At 34.3% G+C, this 19,550-nt stretch overlaps 2 protein-coding genes across 3 annotated transcripts; one reads left to right on the forward strand and one right to left on the reverse strand.

The window, feature by feature from the left end:
* The first annotated feature begins 3,003 nt into the window (after positions 1-3,003).
* Positions 3,004-8,235, forward strand: LOC114370315 (homeobox protein knotted-1-like 10). 2 transcript variants are annotated; one of them, XM_028327625.1, is made up of 5 exons: positions 3,004-3,547; positions 3,739-3,849; positions 3,964-4,111; positions 6,649-6,899; positions 7,804-8,235. In XM_028327625.1, exons 1-5 carry the CDS (start codon positions 3,329-3,331, stop codon positions 7,963-7,965), a joined length of 891 nt encoding a protein of 296 aa, XP_028183426.1. In that variant the 5' UTR covers positions 3,004-3,328; the 3' UTR covers positions 7,966-8,235. The 2 variants fall into 2 exon arrangements, with proteins under 2 accessions (XP_028183426.1, XP_028183427.1); XM_028327626.1 differs by having other exon boundaries at positions 3,004-3,242.
* A 7,249-nt stretch (positions 8,236-15,484) lies between these two features.
* On the reverse strand, positions 15,485-17,568 carry LOC114372311. Its single transcript, XM_028329808.1, has 2 exons — positions 17,266-17,568; positions 15,485-16,641 (listed from the first exon to the last, which is right to left on the reverse strand). Exons 1-2 carry the CDS (start codon positions 17,333-17,335, stop codon positions 15,908-15,910), a joined length of 804 nt encoding a protein of 267 aa, XP_028185609.1. The 5' UTR covers positions 17,336-17,568; the 3' UTR covers positions 15,485-15,907.
* Positions 17,569-19,550: the final 1,982 nt, after the last annotated feature.

Raw genomic sequence — 19,550 nt, forward strand, 5'->3', positions numbered from 1 at the left:
TTTAATGTTATTAGTGGGTACGCACCTCAGGTTGGGTTAGCAGAACACTTTAAGGTAAAATTTTGGGAGGATCTAGAAGGGGTACTTCAGGATATACCCCAAGGAGAGAAAGTTTTCCTAGGAGGGGATCTCAATGGACATGTAGGTAGCGTGGCTAGAGGTTTTGAGGGGGTGCATGGGGGTTTTGGCCTAGGGGAGATGAATGGGGAGGGTAAATCCATCTTGGAGTTTTCGGAGGCTTTGGATCTTTCTATAGCCAATACATGGTTTAAGAAAAGAGAGGAACATCTTATCACTTACAAAAGTGGAGGGACATGTTCTCAGATAGATTTCTTCCTTATCAGGAAGTATGATAGGAAGTATTGCTTGAACTGTAAAGTTATCCCGGGAGAGAGCTTGACTACCCAACATAGAGTTTTGGTTATGGATGTAAGAATTAGAGATAGGGCAAAGAGAAGAAGTCCTCTGGTAGCACCAAGGATCAAATGGTGGCACTTGAAGGGGGAGAAACAAGGAATCTTCCAACAAAAGATATGGGAGGGTTGGTGTGGACAATCACAAGGAAGTGCAAATGATATGTGGAACAAGATGTCCCAAGAGATTATTAAAGTGGCTAAAGAGACGTTGGGTGAATCTAGAGGTTTTGGACCTAGGGGTAAAGAATCGTGGTGGTGGAATGAAAATGTTCAGAGCAAAGTTAGAGTAAAAAAGGAGTGTTTCAAGGAGTGGTCTAGGTGTAGAAATTCTGAAACTTGGGATAAGTATAAGATAGCTAGAAATGAAACCAAAAAGGCGGTGAGTGAGGCAAGAGCCCAAGCTTTTGACGGACTATACCAAGCTCTAGGAACCAGGGACGGAGAAAGATCTATATATAGGCTTGCTAAGGGTAGAGAGAGGAAGACTAGAGATTTGGATCAAGTAAAGTGTGTTAAGGATGAAGAAGGCAAAGTCTTAGTGCATGAAAAAGATATCAAGGAAAGGTGGAAGGTGTATTTCCACAACTTATTTAATGATGGATATGGATATGACTCTAGCAGTCTAGACACAAGAGAAGAGGACCGGAACTATAAGTACTATCGTCGGATTCAGAAACAGGAAGTAAAGGAAGCGTTGAAAAGAATGAGTAATGGTAAGGCGGTGGGGCCAGACAACATACCTATTGAAGTGTGGAAAACTCTTGGAGATAGAGGTCTTGAGTGGCTCACCGAACTCTTTAACGAAATTATGAGGTCAAAACGCATGCCGGAGGAATGGAGGAGAAGCACGTTAGTGCCAATCTATAAGAACAAGGGGGATATACAAAATTGTGCAAATTATAGGGGAATCAAGCTCATGAGTCATACCATGAAATTATGGGAAAGAGTGATCGAACGGAGATTAAGAAAGGAGACTCAAGTTACTGAGAATCAATTTGGTTTCATGCCGGGAAGGTCGACCATGGAAGCGATTTATTTATTACGGCGGGTGATGGAGCAATATCGCATGGCCCAACAAGACTTGCACTTGATTTTTATTGACTTGGAGAAAGCGTATGATAGAGTGCCTAGAGAGATTTTGTGGAAAGCTCTAGAGAAGAAAGGGGTTAGGGTTGCATATATTCGAGCTATCCAAGATATGTATGATAGGGTATCGACTAGTGTTAGGACACAGGGTGGAGAGTCAGACGATTTTCCCATCACAATTGGTTTACATCAAGGGTCAACCCTTAGCCCCTACCTTTTTACCTTAATTCTGGATGTCCTCACGGAACAAATCCAAGAGATAGCGCCGAGATGCATGCTTTTTGCAGATGACATAGTCCTCCTTGGAGAGTCGAGGGAGGAGTTGAATGAGAGGTTAGAAACTTGGAGACGAGCTCTAGAAACACATGGCTTTCGCCTAAGCAGAAGCAAATCGGAGTATATGGAATGTAAGTTCAACAAAAGAAGGAGGGTTTCTAACTCAGAGGTGAAAATAGGAGACCATATTATCCCTCAAGTCACACGGTTTAAATATCTTGGGTCTGTAATACAGGATGATGGGGAAATTGAAGGGGATGTGAATCATTGCATTCAAGCAGGATGGATGAAATGGAGAAAAGCATCGGGAGTGTTATGTGATGCAAAGGTACCGATCAAGCTAAAGGGAAAGTTTTATCGGACTGCGGTAAGACCGGCGATTTTGTACGGAACAGAATGTTGGGCGGTCAAGAGCCAACATGAGAATAAAGTAGGTGTAGTGGAGATGAGGATGTTGCGGTGGATGTGTGGTAAGACTCGACAGGATAAAATTAGAAACGAAGCTATTAGAGAGAGGGTTGGAGTAGCGCCTATTGTAGAGAAGATGGTGGAAAATAGACTTAGGTGGTTTGGGCATGTAGAGAGAAGACCGGTAGACTCTGTAGTGAGGAGAGTAGACCAGATGGAGAGAAGACAAACAATTCGAGGCAGAGAAAGACCCAAAAAGACTATAAGAGAGGTTATAAAAAAGGATCTCGAAATTAATGGTTTGGATAGAAGTATGGTACTTGATAGAACATTATGGCGGAAGTTGATCCATGTAGCCGACCCCACCTAGTGGGATAAGGCGTTGTTGTTGTTGTTGTATTATTATTAAACTTAAAAATAATAATTATTTTATTTTAAGTTCAATTGATGAAATTTTTACTATTCATTTATATCGTTAATGATTAAATTAGTTATAATTTAAGTTTTATTCAATTAATAATATTTTTTAATACTTACTAACACAATTTTTTAAATTATAAAAATCAATTAAAAAAAATATTTGATTTGATTAAAATTTCATAAATAATTTAATTCAAACCACACCAACTAATTTGTTGTTTGATTGAAAGTAATTTTAATCTAAGGTTGAGTAAGGTTGGGGAGAGGTGACCGGTGATGCGCACGCAGGCAGAGTCGCCAATGAAACATAGTTACGTGGCGAAATGTCACGTCGAAGTGAAAATGAGTGACTGACGTCTACAAATACGGCCTATACATGACTACTGTTATTATGAGCACACCTTAACCTTGTCAAATCCATTCAGAGCACTTGCCATTTACACGCACACAACTCTCTTTCACTCTTCCCTCTCTCCTTTCCCCCACCTTTTATTGGAAAAGAAAAAACAAGCTCTAGTCGCTTTCTCTCCCCCTTCTGCCTCATCAACCCTTCCTTCTCAGTTCTCAGTTCACAGTTCAGAGTTCTGCTTACACCAAATCTTCTTCTTGTTGGATTCTTCAAAAGAAACCTGCATGGTTTGCACTCTATCTGTGCTAGATCTTCTTTTTTTTTTCTTTTGTTTCAGTGGAGAGCATATATATATATATACAGCTAGCTACGGATGGAGGATATTTACAAGATGAATCCTCTTCTTTCATGTTCCGGCGGGGATGTTGTTAGGGAAGTTAACGTTAATTCCGCTACTGGTGCTTCTGAATTGAATCTTGGACTGGTGGCTAACAACTTCTTTTCGGATATTTCGGATCGGTTCATCAAGTCCCAGATCGCCACTCACCCTCTCTATCCAAATCTAGTATCCGCTTACATAGAATGCCGAAAGGTTTTGGTTTTGCCGCACCAGCTGCCATATTAATTATTTTTTGTTAGTTTGTTAGTTTTTGTTAGCTGGAATTCCAACACCTATCCCTTCCTCCTTTCACCCGCTGACATAATATTACCTTTTGTTGTTTTTTTTTTAATTAATTGGCTTTCTTCTCTTCTATTTATGCATTTTTTTATTATTATTGGAAGGTTGGAGCACCACCAGAACTGGCTTCACTTCTTGAAGAAATAGCCCGTGAAAGCTACCCAACGGATGCTCTTCGTGAGATAGGAGATGATCCTGAACTTGACGAATTCATGGTATTCCTTTGTTTTTTAATCTGAAACTGTTTTGCTTAAATTGAATAAGATTGATAGACTTGTATGTAGATATTTGAAATGAATATTTTAATTGTTGTAATGCTCGCATGTCAGGAGTCATACTGCGAAGTTCTTCATAGATACAAGCAGGAGTTGTCGAAGCCATTCAACGAAGCGACCTTGTTTTTGTGCAGTATCGAATCACAACTCAGCAATCTTTGCAAGGGAACACTGACAATGCCATTGGATAACAACCACTCAGGTAAAAGACTTGATTTCGTAAACAACTCAAGATTCATGTTTATTCTGCGAAGCTCGACTCGTCGTGTAAAAATGGCGTTGTGCCTTAAGGATCTGGGATATGGACTTTTTCCTTTATTATTTTGTTTTTAGGTGAGGACGAAACAATTGCCCTCTTTTGTACGTTGAAGATGGAAACGGGTTTTGTCTTATTTAATCAATTTTAAATAAATTAATAAATTAAATATTTACAATGAAGCCCACGTTACGACCATCTGACTTCTGTTAAATTGGATTCTCCCAATACACGTTCCAAAAATAAATAATAGTTAATTTACGGCAGTGTGCTTTTTTTTTTTTCTTCAGCTTAGTGTGTATTGGTCATGTGTGGAGTGTGCTTGCGTGTATAAATGACTAAGTTACTTATAAGAATAAGAAAATATGTACATACATGCAATTGCACACTCAAAAAAGAAAGGAAAAATGGAAATTTTTTGCTGCTGAATTTAGAATTGGGATATGGAAAGAAAGAGAGAAATGATGAAGAGGAAAAAGTGATATATGTGATGTGAAGAAAGTTAAGAAGAAAATGTGATAAAAATTGATATAGAACAGAAAAGGAGTGCATGGATATAATATAAATAATACTAATAAAAAAATAATGAGGTTCATTGATGTCTTCATAACTTTTAACAGTAGTCTAATGTTCAAGTGTCAGTCTCTATCTTGCTTTTGTTAGTAACCTGGATTCAGTAATTAAAATCTTGTGATTATCTGGATTCAGTATTAAGTCTTGTGATAGTCAAAGTCGTCTCTAGCATTTACTTACTAGTAGTTTCAATGCACTACCATCTTGATTTAGTTCACGGAGGTGGCCCTAGTATTTGACTGTGTGTGTATTTCAACATTAGATAGGGAAGAAGTTTATAGATTGTTATTTTGTTACTTGCAAATTGCAATGCTGCTGCTGTTAGGTTTGAACAGATGTCCATTATGTGGTTTTAAATCAATGTTGACTGTTTTATAGTATATCAGGAATTTATAAATGCTCCAAATAATCCCTTGCCCAGTTGTTAACATTTACTGCTTATCTTTGCTGCATCCTAGCATTAAATCATTTAGTTGAGGTGATAATAATTTCTCGAATAATTCTAGATTACTGTACTAATATCTTCTACTTACTTATTAGATAAAGAAAATATTGAATGTTTTAAGTTTGTAAGACTTGGAATATGGATGCATTTACTTTTACTTTTACTTTTTCTTTTAATAGTTTGGTCGCAAAGTATTATGAAAATTTGTAGGAGGATATACTCTAGCTCTTTTTAGTTTCCTGTCCATGTCTAAGCTGCATTATCTTTTCAATTTCAATATTGAATTTGTGGAAAATAGAAGTTGTTTGATTGGCTTCGGGAGCCCTGGCATATATGTTATGAAATGGAAATGTTTTAAGTTTTTGGGTGGTGCAATATGTTGGCATAGTTACCTGAAAATCTAAGGTGAACTTTACATCTTGTTTGTATATATAGAGTATAAGGCCATCAGCATTGCGCTTTTTCGTACGTGAAAGCGAAAGTGTCATGTTGGATCTTTTGCTATAAATGAGAAGAGTCAGTCTCCAATTGAAAATATTGAAGTGGGGGACCATTTTGATCCGATATCATGAAAGGATGAAAAAAAAGCAACAGAATATGTTCAGAAAGGCCTGACTTCGGCTTTTAATAATTGGTGTATAATTTCTAGTACTGCCACTCAATGATTATAGCAAATTTTTCATGTCATCTTCAAGTTTTCAGTGCAAGCTTTGGTTTTCACCATCAATATTCTTCCTCTGCACTAACCTTGTTTCCCTCCTGTTCTACTTCCCTCCTACTTGACCATTATGAAACATACTATCAACTTTCCATTCAATTAAGCCAGCCTCCTTAAAAACTAGAGAGTTGTTGCTAGTATTTCTCTTTAGGATGAGTGCAAACAATACTCTCCAACACATTCTCTCTTATGGGTTATAATTTTTTTAAAACTACTAAATCATGAGTGAGATTCATTAAATATGGAGTGTGAGTCACATTCTTGTAATATCCATTAAGTTTTAGTCAATAAGAGTATGTGTTAATTAGAAAGAGTGTTGCTAGCACTCTTAAACTAAACCACCCAAGCATATATTGCTTTTTGACTCCCGCGGGTGGCTTAGTGTCCACATTTAATGTTAAACTATGACTCGAACAAGATTTTCTTCGAAGGAGAATACTTTGGGAAGCCAGAAGAAAGAATTATATATTGCTTTTTGACATTACTTACGTTTTCTATGTATGTTTCATGTGCTTTAATTAGTCCCTCGTTTTCCATTTTATGATCCTTTTGTTTTGTGCACAAATTCAAGAAAGACTGCTAAAGTAATTTTAAATTAACATGCTGTTTGGTCAGTCATTCACTAATCACTATCTCTTAAACTGAAAAGTTAGACCATTTGTGTCCTGGAATGTTTAGAACCCTGGTAGTGCTTATTCAGTTATTTGTGGGAAGCATTTTGATTCTCTTTTTTTGCATTTTTGTCAGATGAGGCCGCTGGAACATCAGAGGATGAATTGAGTTGGGAGAAGGTGGAAGCAGTTGAAGGTCACGAATCTTCTGGCCCACGTCCAGGTGATCAAGAGCTTAAAGAAATGCTCCTTCGTAAGTATGGTGGTTATCTTAGCAGCTTGAAAAAGGAATTTCTTAAGAAAAGGAAAAAGGGTAAGCTACCAAAGGATGCAAGGATGGTACTCATGGACTGGTGGAACACCCACTATCGGTGGCCTTATCCTACGGTAATTGAAATTAATATCATCAAGTATATATCTACATAGCTATATAGCATACCTTATATGGTGTATTGTTAACATTATGTGATCTTATTTGAAATATGCCAAAATCAAGCCACGGCCTTGAATATATTTATATATATATGCCCATCAGCAATGATTTGAAATCCATTTTTTTATTATGGTCAAGTAGTGTGTTTGTTATGTTAACACTGCCCAAAACATTCAAATTGCTTATTCCTGAAAATTTGAAACTTGGTAAATTTTGTGGCTGATCTGTATGTTGTAGTGATAGTGATTTTCTTCTGAAGGTAGTCCATCACTGGAGAACTCATGCCTGACATATTTGTACTGCATTCCCCATGCCTTTCCAAAGGGAAAAATGTGTTTTTAATCCCTATATTTTCACTTAAACTTGGTTTTGTTCTTGTACTTCTAAACTCATGAATTTAGTCTTCCAACTTTTGAAAATATATCAATTTAGTCCCTTTTCATGTTTAAACATAACATTCAGTAACCGTTTTTGACTGCTACAAAGTTGGAGGAAACTAATTTCACATATTTTCTTAAGTTATATGACTAAATCAATTTACAAGTATAGGGACCAAAACTAAGTTCGACCGAAACTACAAGGATCAAAAACATTTCTTCCTTTTATATATTTCCTAGTAGAGGATGAACTCTACAAAGTTTTGTATGAACTTCTAAATTTAATGTGCGGTCATGAGTAATTTGATTTGTTAGTAGCAGAAAATGTGGATGAAATTGGGTAATTTAAGTATGCCTACTTCAATTTGCCCATGCAACTTACCATGAGCACTTGTGGCCAATTAATTAATCAAGCACAGTTTCCATTTAAACATTTATTGCTAAATCTTATATAAATGCCTTGCAACAAATCTTTTGTTAGGAGGAGGAGAAAGTGCAGCTATCAGAAATGACTGGACTTGATCAAAAGCAGATCAATAATTGGTTCATCAATCAAAGAAAACGGCATTGGAAACCATCAGAGGACATGCGATTTGCCATTATGGATGGTGTAAGTGGCAGTGGCTTTGGAGGACCTATCTAATATATTTCTGGAGATGGACCGTGTTGATTCCTGCTACTTGTACCTTCCTGCTCGTGTGATGTGTGTATACGTTCTTTTCCACGAGATATGTATTAATTTTTTGAACCTGCATTTGTATGCTAAGTAAATAGGTCCTTCAGCTTATATATATATGCAAGAGTGTAAAAAACCTGTAGCTAATATACGCGACAGTGATAATCGATCAATGCTACTGAATCATTATTTCATGACAATTTACATTATAGTAGTACTATTGCTTATTTTTTTAAATTCGATAATCATTATAATATTAAGACACGGATGGTAATATAGTTATTTTATATTTGCTACTAAAATACGCTTGGAAGTTTTTACTTTCATCTTATCCGTGCATGTTGTTGAACTTTGTATAGCTGTTCCAAATTGATGTTGCGGATGAACATGCAAATGCAATGAAGTGAAAATAATCATCAATGATTTTAGCAACTTGCCAACTTGACCTATTATGGGTGATGTTTCTGCCTGAGGCACAAATGCTCAATTAGTCCTGTCAATTTGTCTTGTCTTATAGTGATATTGATGATAGTGAAAAATTATTTTGTTATAAGATGTTTTTATTTGGAGAAAATCTTGAAGAAAACTTTTACATAGGTATATTGGAATAGAATTTTAAAAGATTATTTTAGTATAAAAAGTCTTATGAAATTTAAAGATTATGTATCAATATTATGAATTATCATATTAATTTAAAAAAATGAAAAAAATATATTGGGGAGGAGTATACATAACATATTTTTATTTCAAAAAAACAAAAAAAAAACATATATGACACACATTTTGAAAAATATTGAAAAGAGAAGAGAGTATATATGATGAGAGAGAGAAAAGAAAGTTTGATAACCAATAGAAAAGAAAAAAAATTCTAGCAAAATCTTAAGGATTTGAATGTGATTGTTTGATAGATATTTTATATTAAAAAGTCTGATAAAATTTATCAAAATCTTTCTTAAAAAATAATCCGTTGAAATTTTTTATATTTTTGGATATCAAAAGAATTTTTATAAGTTAATAAAAAACATCCTAATTCAATACACCCCCTAAGACTTTTAAGATTTTTTAAGGAAGACAACAAAATTCGATGGTATTCAATTAGGATTTTTTCATAACTTATAAAAAGTATGTTGGTATTAAAAAATATACAAATTTCGATAAATTATTTTTTGAGAAGGATTTGATGGATTTCATCAAACATTCTAGTATAAAACATCTATCAAACAATCATACCTAAACCCTTAAAATTTTGTCAGACTTGTTTTTTTATTATTGGTTACTATACTTTCTTTACTCTCTTTAGACACACTCTCATTTATTTAATATTTTTCAAGATGCGCGTGTCATATATATTTTCCTATTCTTTTGAAATAAAAAATGTCAAATATACTCTTCCCCTCGATACTTCTTTTTTGTTTTTAAAATTAAATTAATGTTTATCTTATCTGTTAAAATTAATCATGTTTTTCTTATACTGACTATGTCTATCATTTGTTCAACATAATATTTTCATAATTTTCACTCTTAATTTCATCATTCAGATAACCCAGTAATCCCATACCAATTTTTCACCCTCACTATCCCTTTATAGCATATGTTTATTATTACATCACATTTAAATATGTCATTAGATTCATCATGAAATAATTGTAGTAATTAAAGAAAATCATAAAACCAACATATAATTTAAAATCTATTATTCAAATCCAAAAGTGACAATAAAAAGATGTTATTGCAAGAAATATTAGTATATGAAGATATATAAGTTATAATCAATATAACTATTAAAAGATTAAAAAAATTATATTGGTTTTACTTTTTTTTTATCCAAACATCAACATTTTTTTTTGTTAACTCTTATAATTTTGAATGTGTTTTTAAAAATTCACAAAATCCTTTCAAATCTTATAAATTTATAAAATCCTTTCAAATCCTTTAAATTCTTATAATATAAATTCATTAAAAATCAAACTATCATAAAAGTCTTGTAAAAAAATATGATAAGTCATAATATTCTTACATAATTTTTAAAATTCGCAATACTTTTTTATACTAAAATAGTCTTTTAAAATATTAATCCAATATACCCCCTTAATTAAATATCACGAAACTTATTTGTACCATTTAAAAATCCTGATTGAATATCACAAAATTTTTTTATAAAAAAAATCTTTTAAAATTGGTTGAAATCCTAGTCCAATACACATGTCTTATTTTTCATTCTAAGATATATATTTTTATTGAGACTTTAAATCAAATAATCAATTGTGGGTTCAAGTACTGAGTACCCAGTTGTGTTAAATGCTTGGAGTGAGGATTCTATTGCCCGACCCAGAATGATTTTACCCGGCTCAATGATTGTCTCTAGGTGAAGGATACATGTATTTTAAAAAAATCAATTGTGGGTACTTTTTAATTAATTTGATAGTATTTAACTTTCAATTGAATGACATAGAATTTAGTTAATTTAATTAACCTTTGAAATGTGAGCAAGTTTAGAATTCGATTTGTCAATATCAAATTTGATAGTAATCTTAACATTGCGATTTTGAACAATTATATTAACTTGTACACAACGTTTAACTTTTTCTTTGCCGTGGATGTCAATCGAAATACAAATCCAAAGTACGAGGATTTCTAAGTTATGAATCTAATTTGAATAAGTTCTTAAAGAAACTTTATTTAATTGAACTCTTTGAAACAAGATTAAATGGAAAGCTAATTCCAATGCAAAGAAATTAATTTAGATGAAAGTAAAAGAACTTCAGGTAAAAATGTATAAATTTGAAAGAAAAAATAAAAGTACAAATTGAGTATGATAAATCTCAAACCCAATGCTATAATTGTAAAAAGATTGTCCATTATGCTTTAGAATGTAGATTTACCAAGAATAGAGTTGAGGAGGAGAGTAACTATATGGAGCAAAAAGATGAGAAGTTTGAAACAGTGCTCCTAGCACGTGGAGGCAATGAAGGTAGCCAAGAAAACACATGGTACCTTGACACTGGTGCAAGCAACCATATGTGCGAAAAAAGAAGCATGTTCGTGGATCTTGACGAATCAATAAGTGGCAATGTCTCATTTGGTGATAATTCTAAGACTCATGTAAAAGGCAAAGGTAAGATCTTAATTCGTTTGAAAGATGGAGGACATGAATTCATATCAAATGTTTACTACGTCCCAAATATGAAGAACAATATTTTGAGTTTAGGACAATTACTCAAAAAAAGCTATGATATTCACATGAAAGATTCAAGTCTTTCCATCAGAGATGGGAGAAACAACCTAATCACTAAGGTGTCAATGTCAAGAAATAGGATGTTCTTGTTGAATATCCAGAACGATGTTGCAAAATGTCTTAAAGCTTGCTACATTGATGCATCCTAGCTATGACATCTTCAATTTGGGCACTTAAATTTTGGAGGCTTAAGTTTCCTATTAAAGGAGAAGATGGTAAGAGGACTACCCTCTATTAACTACCCTGATCAACTCTATGAAGGATGTTTACTTGGAAAGCAATTTAGAACGAGTTTTCCAAAGGAGTCAAACTCAAGAGCTAAGAAGCCACTCGAGCTAATACATGCTGACGTCTATGGGCCAATCAAGCCAAGCTTACTAGGTAAAAATAACTATTTCCTTCTTTTCATTGATGATTTTTTAAAGAAAAACATGGGTCTATTTCTTAAAACAAAAATCAGAAGTCTTTTTCACCTTCAAGAAGTTCAAAGCTGTAGTAGAGAAAGAAAGTGGTCGAGAGATCAAAGCCATGAGAACTAACCGAGGAGGAGAATTCACTTCCAAAGAGTTCTGAGAGTTCTGCGAAGAGAATGGTATCAGACGTCCCCTAACTGTTCCAAGACACCCCATAAGAATGGTGTGGCGGAAATAAAAAATAGAACAATCCTTGATGTGGCTCGAAGCATGCTCAAAAGTAAGAAACTGCTAAAAGAATTTTGGGTAGAAGTTGTGGCGTGTGTAGTTTATCTGTCCAATCGATCTCCGACAAGAAGTGTATGGGGAAAGACACCACAAGAAGCATGGAGTGGAAGAAAGCCTTGTATCTCTCACTTAAGGATCTTAGGGAGTATAGCTCATGTTCATGTCTCAGACGAGAGAAGAACAAATTAAACTTAATGACAAGAGTGAGAGATTCATCTTCATCGATTATGATTCAAGTGCAAAAGGGTAGAAGTTGTACAACCCCAACAACAAGAAGATGGTAATCAGTCGAGATGCGGTGTTTGACGAAGAAGGGCAATGGGACTTTGAGACTCATGAAAAGGAATACAACTTTTTTTCCTCAACTTAAAGAAGAGAAGACACCTCAACATGTTCAACAAGAGCTCACCCCATCAACATCAACCACTCACGAAGACACTTTGCCATCTCCTAAGAGTGAAAGGGTTGTGTCACGCACAAGAACCGTCCAAGATCTTTATGATCAAACTGAGAGATTGGATAATATCACACTATTTTGTCTCTTTGCAGACTGTGAACCAGTGGACTTTGAAGAAGTTGTGCAAGATAAAAGAAGGAGAGATGCAATGGACAAAGAAAATAATCCATCAAGAAGAAGAACACATGGGAACTCATCTCCCTTCCAAAAGGGCACAAGGCTATCGGTGTCAAGTGAGTGTATAAAACAAAGAAGAATGTCAAGGGAGAAATTGAAAGATACAAGGCAAGGCTAGTTGCAAAAGGTTACGGTCAAAAGGTTGGGATTAATTATAATGAGGTGTTTGCTCCGGTCGCTCACCTGGAGACCATAAGACTAATACTCTCTCTTACAGCTCAACACAAATGGAGAATTCATCAAATGGACGTGAAGTCTGCCTTCTTAAATGGAGTCCTCGAGGAAGAAGTGTACATCAAGCAACCGTTGAGATACAAGGTGAAAGAAGAAGAAGACAAAGTTATCAAGCTAAAGATGGCGCTTTATGGACTAAAACAAGTTGCTCAAGCAAGAAGACTTTATCAAGTTAAGAAGCTTACTTGGAATGATAAATCAAGTTTAAGAGGGGATGTTGAATAATATAAACTTGACTTAGCTCATTAATCAAGTGTTAGGCCCATTAGTTTGTGCTACTACTCTAAAGAAACTTCTAGAGAAGTGTAAAAATAAGTAAAAGTAATATTTAAGTAAAGAAGTGTGTAAAACTAAGTAGTTGGGAGAAGTGTGTATAACTCTCCCTTGAAATATGTGGAAACTTTCTTGATGTATCTAGAACTTTTCCTCTTAAAAGGGGGAGAGGTTGTCATTTGTAAGGGGATCAAAAGAACCAACGAAGCCAAAACAAAAATATTTCTCAAGAAATAAAAATTAACCTTCTTTCAAATATTCTCTCTTCCTCCATTTCTCTCAAATATTTTGTATAACATTCTCCTTTCCAACAATTGAATCATATCAGAAGATATACAGTAGTATCCAGAATCCTATGGACTCCTTTTATTCTAGATTCCAACTCCTTCTTCCGCCTGAAAATGTTGCCAAAGGTGTCCTTCTTGAACTGGATTGCTTTTTCCTTAACCCCCTTTAATTTGCTGAGAGTATCCCCCTAAACTAGGCCCCAAGTCTGGGATACAAGGTTCCTAATTAAAGTCAGGGTGAGTTGTCCAAGCTGCCTGAAAATGAAAGTTTCCTATCAGTCTGGGATATAATTGACGAATATGTCGTTTCCCATCACGTCCCAACTTGCCTCGTATGTTCCATGCAAGAATATAAATACTATTGAAGCTATTCATAGGAAACAAAACGAGAGTTGGTGAAAAAAAGGGGTAACCCCCCTTACGTGACCATTGCCGAAGTGGACCCCTCCTCGGTCTTTGATGGTGCAACACTTTCTATCATCATATCATTCCCTGATGGTGCATGGGTTATAGTTGCATGTTCGTCAACTAGTGGCATCTTATAATGTGTGTTGGAAATAGGAACAAGTGGGATAGAGGACTTGGTACCATTTTCAAGGTCAAACACATTTTTTTGAGGTTGAATGGAGCTAACCTAGTCAGGTGATGGTGGAGTATCTCCATGTGGGGCCTTCCCTTTAGAGTTAGCACCACGAGTTGATAAAGGGAGCATACTTGAAGAATTTGTTGACCTTGGCCTCTTATTTTGAGAGGAGTAATTACTTGGCCCACTTTTACTAGCAGCACCAAAAGTGATCCCACTCTTAGCAATATTCTTTTTACGATTTTTATGCCTAACCACCATCCAATCACCATGTAACGGCTGTGTATCATCATCATCAGTGCTTTTTTTGGGTAACCGAATTGGTATGATTGACTCTCCATTATTGCATGATTCCATATTAATTGTGTTATCCGAATCAGTTATGGGATTTGCGTAAGGTGATCGACCGTAGCAGCCACATGTAGAACATATACGGTGAAATCCCTCGTACGTACTCAACCTTGTACCAGAAGCCTCTCAGCTAAACACGTCCAACAACCGGCTTTGTTAGATCAATTTCCACATGCTCTCATCTTAATAGAACAAATTCAAGCCCGAGAATCGAATCCACACCATCGTTCTCTCTATCTTCGCCGTCAAGTAGTGATCAAACACCATCCACGATCGAATTTGACCATATAGTAGTCATTGTCAATGTCCAACATGTCATAACCTGCTTTAAGCTTCCACTGCCTCGTCAATCTTTCCTTCGGGATGGGAAAAGTCACCCTTGATCACAAGAGCGTCCAGCCAAGGTGCGCAGATATCTTCGAAGACAGAGTCGTCAATATGCACCATCGTCCGGTGGTTCATTGCTGGAGCCATTGCCATTCATAAAACCCGTAGTGAACTCGTAGCCCTGCGTTGAAGCCATTATTCACTTGGAAATAAATTAAACCTCTTTCGATTAGTGGTGGAGGTTTTAATTGTGGAATTATAGGTTCTAATCTGCGTAATATTATTGTTTTTTGAAATTCAATCTCAGTAATATTATTGTACATAGAAAAATGCGGCAAATCATTTCAAGTCAGCAAGGGTGAATCCTGCTCCCCTTAACTTCTCTCTTAAAAATATTTTCTATATAATAAACGTATAATCTCATAGTTTATTAATTAATTGATGTGTTATACATGTTAAATTTTATTAGTTTTTATTGGTTCTTCCCATGTTTATTTTCGGGACATATCCTTTGTCTTCTTAACCAATCGGTAATAAAAAAGTGATTTTATATTATGAAATCACCGTCAGGGTTTCACACAAGCAACCCCTATTATTGATTTCATGCAACGGAGTGTAGCCAAGTCTTCATTCTAATGATTGACATGCTCCTTTCATGTGACCCATCTACAATCACAAGTAAATATACCCTAAAGACCATGTGTTTAATTTAATTAATTGCTATTTGCAACCATTGTTGTAAAGGAGTGTTTTTGTATACCCCCTCCCCTCCCCACCCTCGAATGAATTTCGTCGCAACCAATTTTTGCTATAAGATTAAGGATACGCTTCAAGCCTACTGAAAAAACCATTTTCACTATATAGTTTCAACCAACTTCTCTTTGTGACTTCATTTTTTTATCCATTGAATCCAAGCGAAGCTATTTAGAGTTTCTTGAAGGCTGAAGGCAACAGATACATTGAACAATAGAATAATTGGTGGGACCTTCTACATTCGCCAATTACAAGAGGTGGAGCACTTATAAAGTCTCCAGGGGTTAGCAATCCCTGTTATATTGAAGCAAAGACATTAAAGAAAAACACCAATAATCGACCTAAAGTTTGAGCAAGTACCAATATATGAACTTAAAAATTTCATCTGTTCAGAATCTTTTAATGTTTCATGGCTCTGAGGTTCAGTAGAATAGGCATTGGATTCTTTCTTTGCTGAGAGATGATTTTGTCAACACTAAAGGCCCTCGGAGCAGCCTGAAATTTTATCAATATATGAACTGCAAATTTTCATCACAGTTCAGAATCTTCATATGTTTCATAGCTCTGACGTTCAGTAGATTCATAGGCATAGGATTCTTCACTGGGAGGTGACTCATAAACACCAGAGCCTTCAGAGCTGTCATAAACAGGAGTTTCCCCAAAAAAGGAGGAACTTTCAGATCGTTTGGATTTTTCATGAACTTCAATTTCTCCTGTCTGAACAAATTGCAACAACAAATGCACTCCATTGACCACATCATAAACCATTAATCCTATTCTACCACCAACCCAACTGCCCAGGTGACTTCCAAGAAGATAGCCAATTCTACCAAGCCTTTGCTCCCCAAGGAACCCTCCAGCATAAGTACCAAACAAAGTACCAGTGCCTCTAAGGAACCCTTCTGTGACAGTACCACCATAGTAAATAGCTTCAAAAAAGTCCCATCCAGAGGAAATGATGGGACCTATAATCCGCTTGGCTTGACGGGAAGCCAATTTTGCTGCCTTCTTACCTTCTTTCTGTGCATGTTTTGCTGAATCTGTTGGGGACATCCCCTGAGTAACAGCATCAACGAGGGCAGACTCAATTGCTTGACTCCTCGCTCTTTCAGCATGAGAAGACCTAATATTGTAAAAATAGAGCTTCACACCTTCCTTGACAGCACATGCTACAGTTCCAGAACCCATATCAAAGCAATTTAAGATTGTAAACTTTCCACTCTGGGATGACCCCTCCTCCCCAACAAGTTCCCTGCATTTTTCAGCTGAAAAGAGCAACTTACATTAGCATAAACAGACACTTGAATTACCAGACGGGGTAATTTCGAGGTTTTCAACAATCAAACATGACAATCTAAGGTAAGAAATGAAAAGGAATAAACCGTCAATTTGGTCCCTTATGTATTACCCTCTCATGTATTACTCATTCAGTCACACTCTTGAATAGTCCGTGAAGTAATAAGAAAACAAGACTATATAACTATACAAGTAATCATTCAAGTATTGAATATCTATCAAATTTAGCCTCTAAGTTGATATATTTTACTAATGTTTTGGGGACCGGTTTTTCAATTTTGAGAGATTACTTAGCATGATTTCTAATACTAGGAGGGATTACTTATATAACTTTTTACTTTGAGGACCATTTAGGAAAGAGGATAATGTTTAGAGGATGAAATTTAGGGCTTTAGATATAATAAAGAGACAGACAAATTAGCGTGAACTAAAATTTTCAGATAGGCTTTGTTGATAAATGTCATGTAATTAAATTTAAATATAAAAGAATTGTAAGGTCAAAACAAGCAGCAGAAAATTAGAAAGATTTGCGATCTGTACCAACCCAGATCTTAAATTTATAGAATAGTTTGAATTTGAATAAAGTAAAGTACCTGTGAAGCTAAGAGCAATGATGGCAACCACGGAGATGAGCAAATGAAGCCTCCTACTCTCGAAATCCATGGCGGTAACAGAAAACCCTAACTAAGCCTCTAGTCTAGATCATAGAGCAACTATCGCGTATAACAGCCAATTTGAATGGTCTTACTTTTAATGCTTGAACAACCGTGTGCCTTCTCCGCGGCCTCTTCACGGCGATGACATTGACCGTTGACCACAATACCCAGAAGAAAACCAACCGTCTAGAAGACTAGAAGGAAGGGCTTTGCTAGGTGCACATATTGCCCAATCCCCAGCATTAAAATAAAATTTCAAAAATATCCTTTTTGTTTTTATAGATTACATAATTGGTATAAGGATTATATCATTCCTAAGTATTTTTTTTAATTTTTCAGTAAATTAATTTTTTTAATAGTAAATATTTTTTATTTATAAAAAATATACATATTAAATAATTAGTATGAGTTATATCAAAATTAATTATCATAAAATTTATTATTTAAATTTACATATATATTAAATATACATTAAAATTTTTAGTGTTATATATAATAATATTATTTATTTTATAATATAATTAGACTATTACTTCAGTTATTTAAAATATTATATTAATAATTTGAAAGTCATATGTTTGACTCTACTTAAATTATTAATTTTAAATTAATTTACTTCTTCATATCCCTTATAAAAAAAGATAAAATGAGAAAATTATAAAATTAATGGGTGTACATAGATGGAGGGAGGAATCATGAACCAGTGGGCCAAACCATTATAGACCAAAAACAAATGGGCAATTGCTATTTCCACTCCCCCTTCATAGTGATACACTCCTTTTTAATACACACCCCTGATAGTGGGAAGAAGGATTCTCCCGGCCACACCTCCCTCTCTGTACGTGGCTTGATCAAACCAAGTTCACACAAAGGCAAACACCATAATATTGTCACTTCTCCTCCCCGGGAGCAAAGGTTGAAATTTAAAGGGATGACGACAACAGTGAGCCTGAACAAACAAAAGGGAATACGCCATCTATTGCCAAACACTTTACATATTATTAGCCCGCATACCCAAAAACTGCAAAAGCAAAATCTGAACAAAATTAAGAATATGCAGTTGAAGTTTCACGTTGCCCATTTGATAAATCAAGAATCTGACCATAAACCATCACAAACAAGACCTTCTTACCATGAATCAACAATAACAAACATATAGAGTTTTCTCCCATCAGTAGCAATTGTTGGTTGTATAATTTTAGGAGAGCCTATTGGATTAGGATTTTAAAAAAATTTTAAATTTTTTTATATAAAAAAGTCATGTGATATTTAATCAGGATACTTTACGGTATTTAATTAAAACTTTTAAAATTTTGTTAACAAGAATAATAAAATCCAGTAATATTCAGTTAAATTTTTTTTATAACTTATAAAAAGTCTTTTGGAATTCAAAAATATATATATTTCAAATATTTTTTTTTAAAAAAGGACTTCATCATACTTTTTAATATAAAATATTTATCAAACAATTTCATCCAAATCCTTAAAATTCTACTAGTTATTAAACTTTCTTTTTTCTCATCACACATATTATTTTAAGATTCTACTAGTTATCAAACTTTCTTTTCTCTCATTATATATATATATTATCTTTTCTCTTTAATCTTCTTCCATATGCATGTGTCATATATGTTTCTCATATTCCTTTGTAATAAAAAATATCAAATATATTTCTTCTCTCCGAACTTTCTCATTTGTTTTCTAAATTAATGTTTGTTTTATGGGTTAAGGCTAACCATGCTTACCTTATATTGACTATATTCATCACATGCTCAATGTAATATTTTTATAACTGTGACTCTTAATTTTGTTATCCATATAACTTAGTAAGCTTCCTACAAATTTTTCACCTTCACCACTCTCTTCTATCCCATTTAAATATATCATTAAATTTATCATGAAATTATTTTATTAATTAAAAAAATTAACATATAATTTTAAAAGAATAAGAAAATATTATTGGAATAATGGTTAGTATAGGAAGACATAAAACTATAATCAATTTTGCTATTAAAAGATTTAAAAAATTATATTGGTTTTATTTTTTTATTTATTTTTATCAAAATCTCATCATTTTTTATTATTTTTTTACTAACTCTTGTAATTTTGAATGTATTTTTAAAAATTCATAAAATTCTTTTAAATCTTATAAATCTATAAAGTTCTTTCAAATCCTATAAATTCTTATGATACAAATCTATTAAAATCTAAACTATCATAAA

This window comes from Glycine soja, chromosome 10 (genome assembly GCF_004193775.1).
Source record: "Glycine soja cultivar W05 chromosome 10, ASM419377v2, whole genome shotgun sequence".
Lineage (NCBI taxonomy): Eukaryota > Viridiplantae > Streptophyta > Magnoliopsida > Fabales > Fabaceae > Glycine > Glycine soja.

Bases quoted from the DNA above. Each gene is read 5' to 3' on its own strand.
- LOC114370315 (XM_028327625.1), top strand. From the start codon at position 3,329: ATGGAGGATATTTACAAGATGAATCCTCTTCTTTCATGTTCCGGCGGG. The intron at 4,112-6,648 runs GTAAAAGACTTG...CATTTTTGTCAG, and splicing joins ATTGGATAACAACCACTCAG to ATGAGGCCGCTGGAACATCA. The intron at 6,900-7,803 runs GTAATTGAAATT...ATCTTTTGTTAG, and splicing joins ATCGGTGGCCTTATCCTACG to GAGGAGGAGAAAGTGCAGCT.
- LOC114372311 (XM_028329808.1), bottom strand. From the start codon at position 17,335: ATGGATTTCGAGAGTAGGAGGCTTCATTTGCTCATCTCCGTGGTTGCC. The intron at 16,642-17,265 runs GTACTTTACTTT...TGCTCTTTTCAG, and splicing joins CATTGCTCTTAGCTTCACAG to CTGAAAAATGCAGGGAACTT.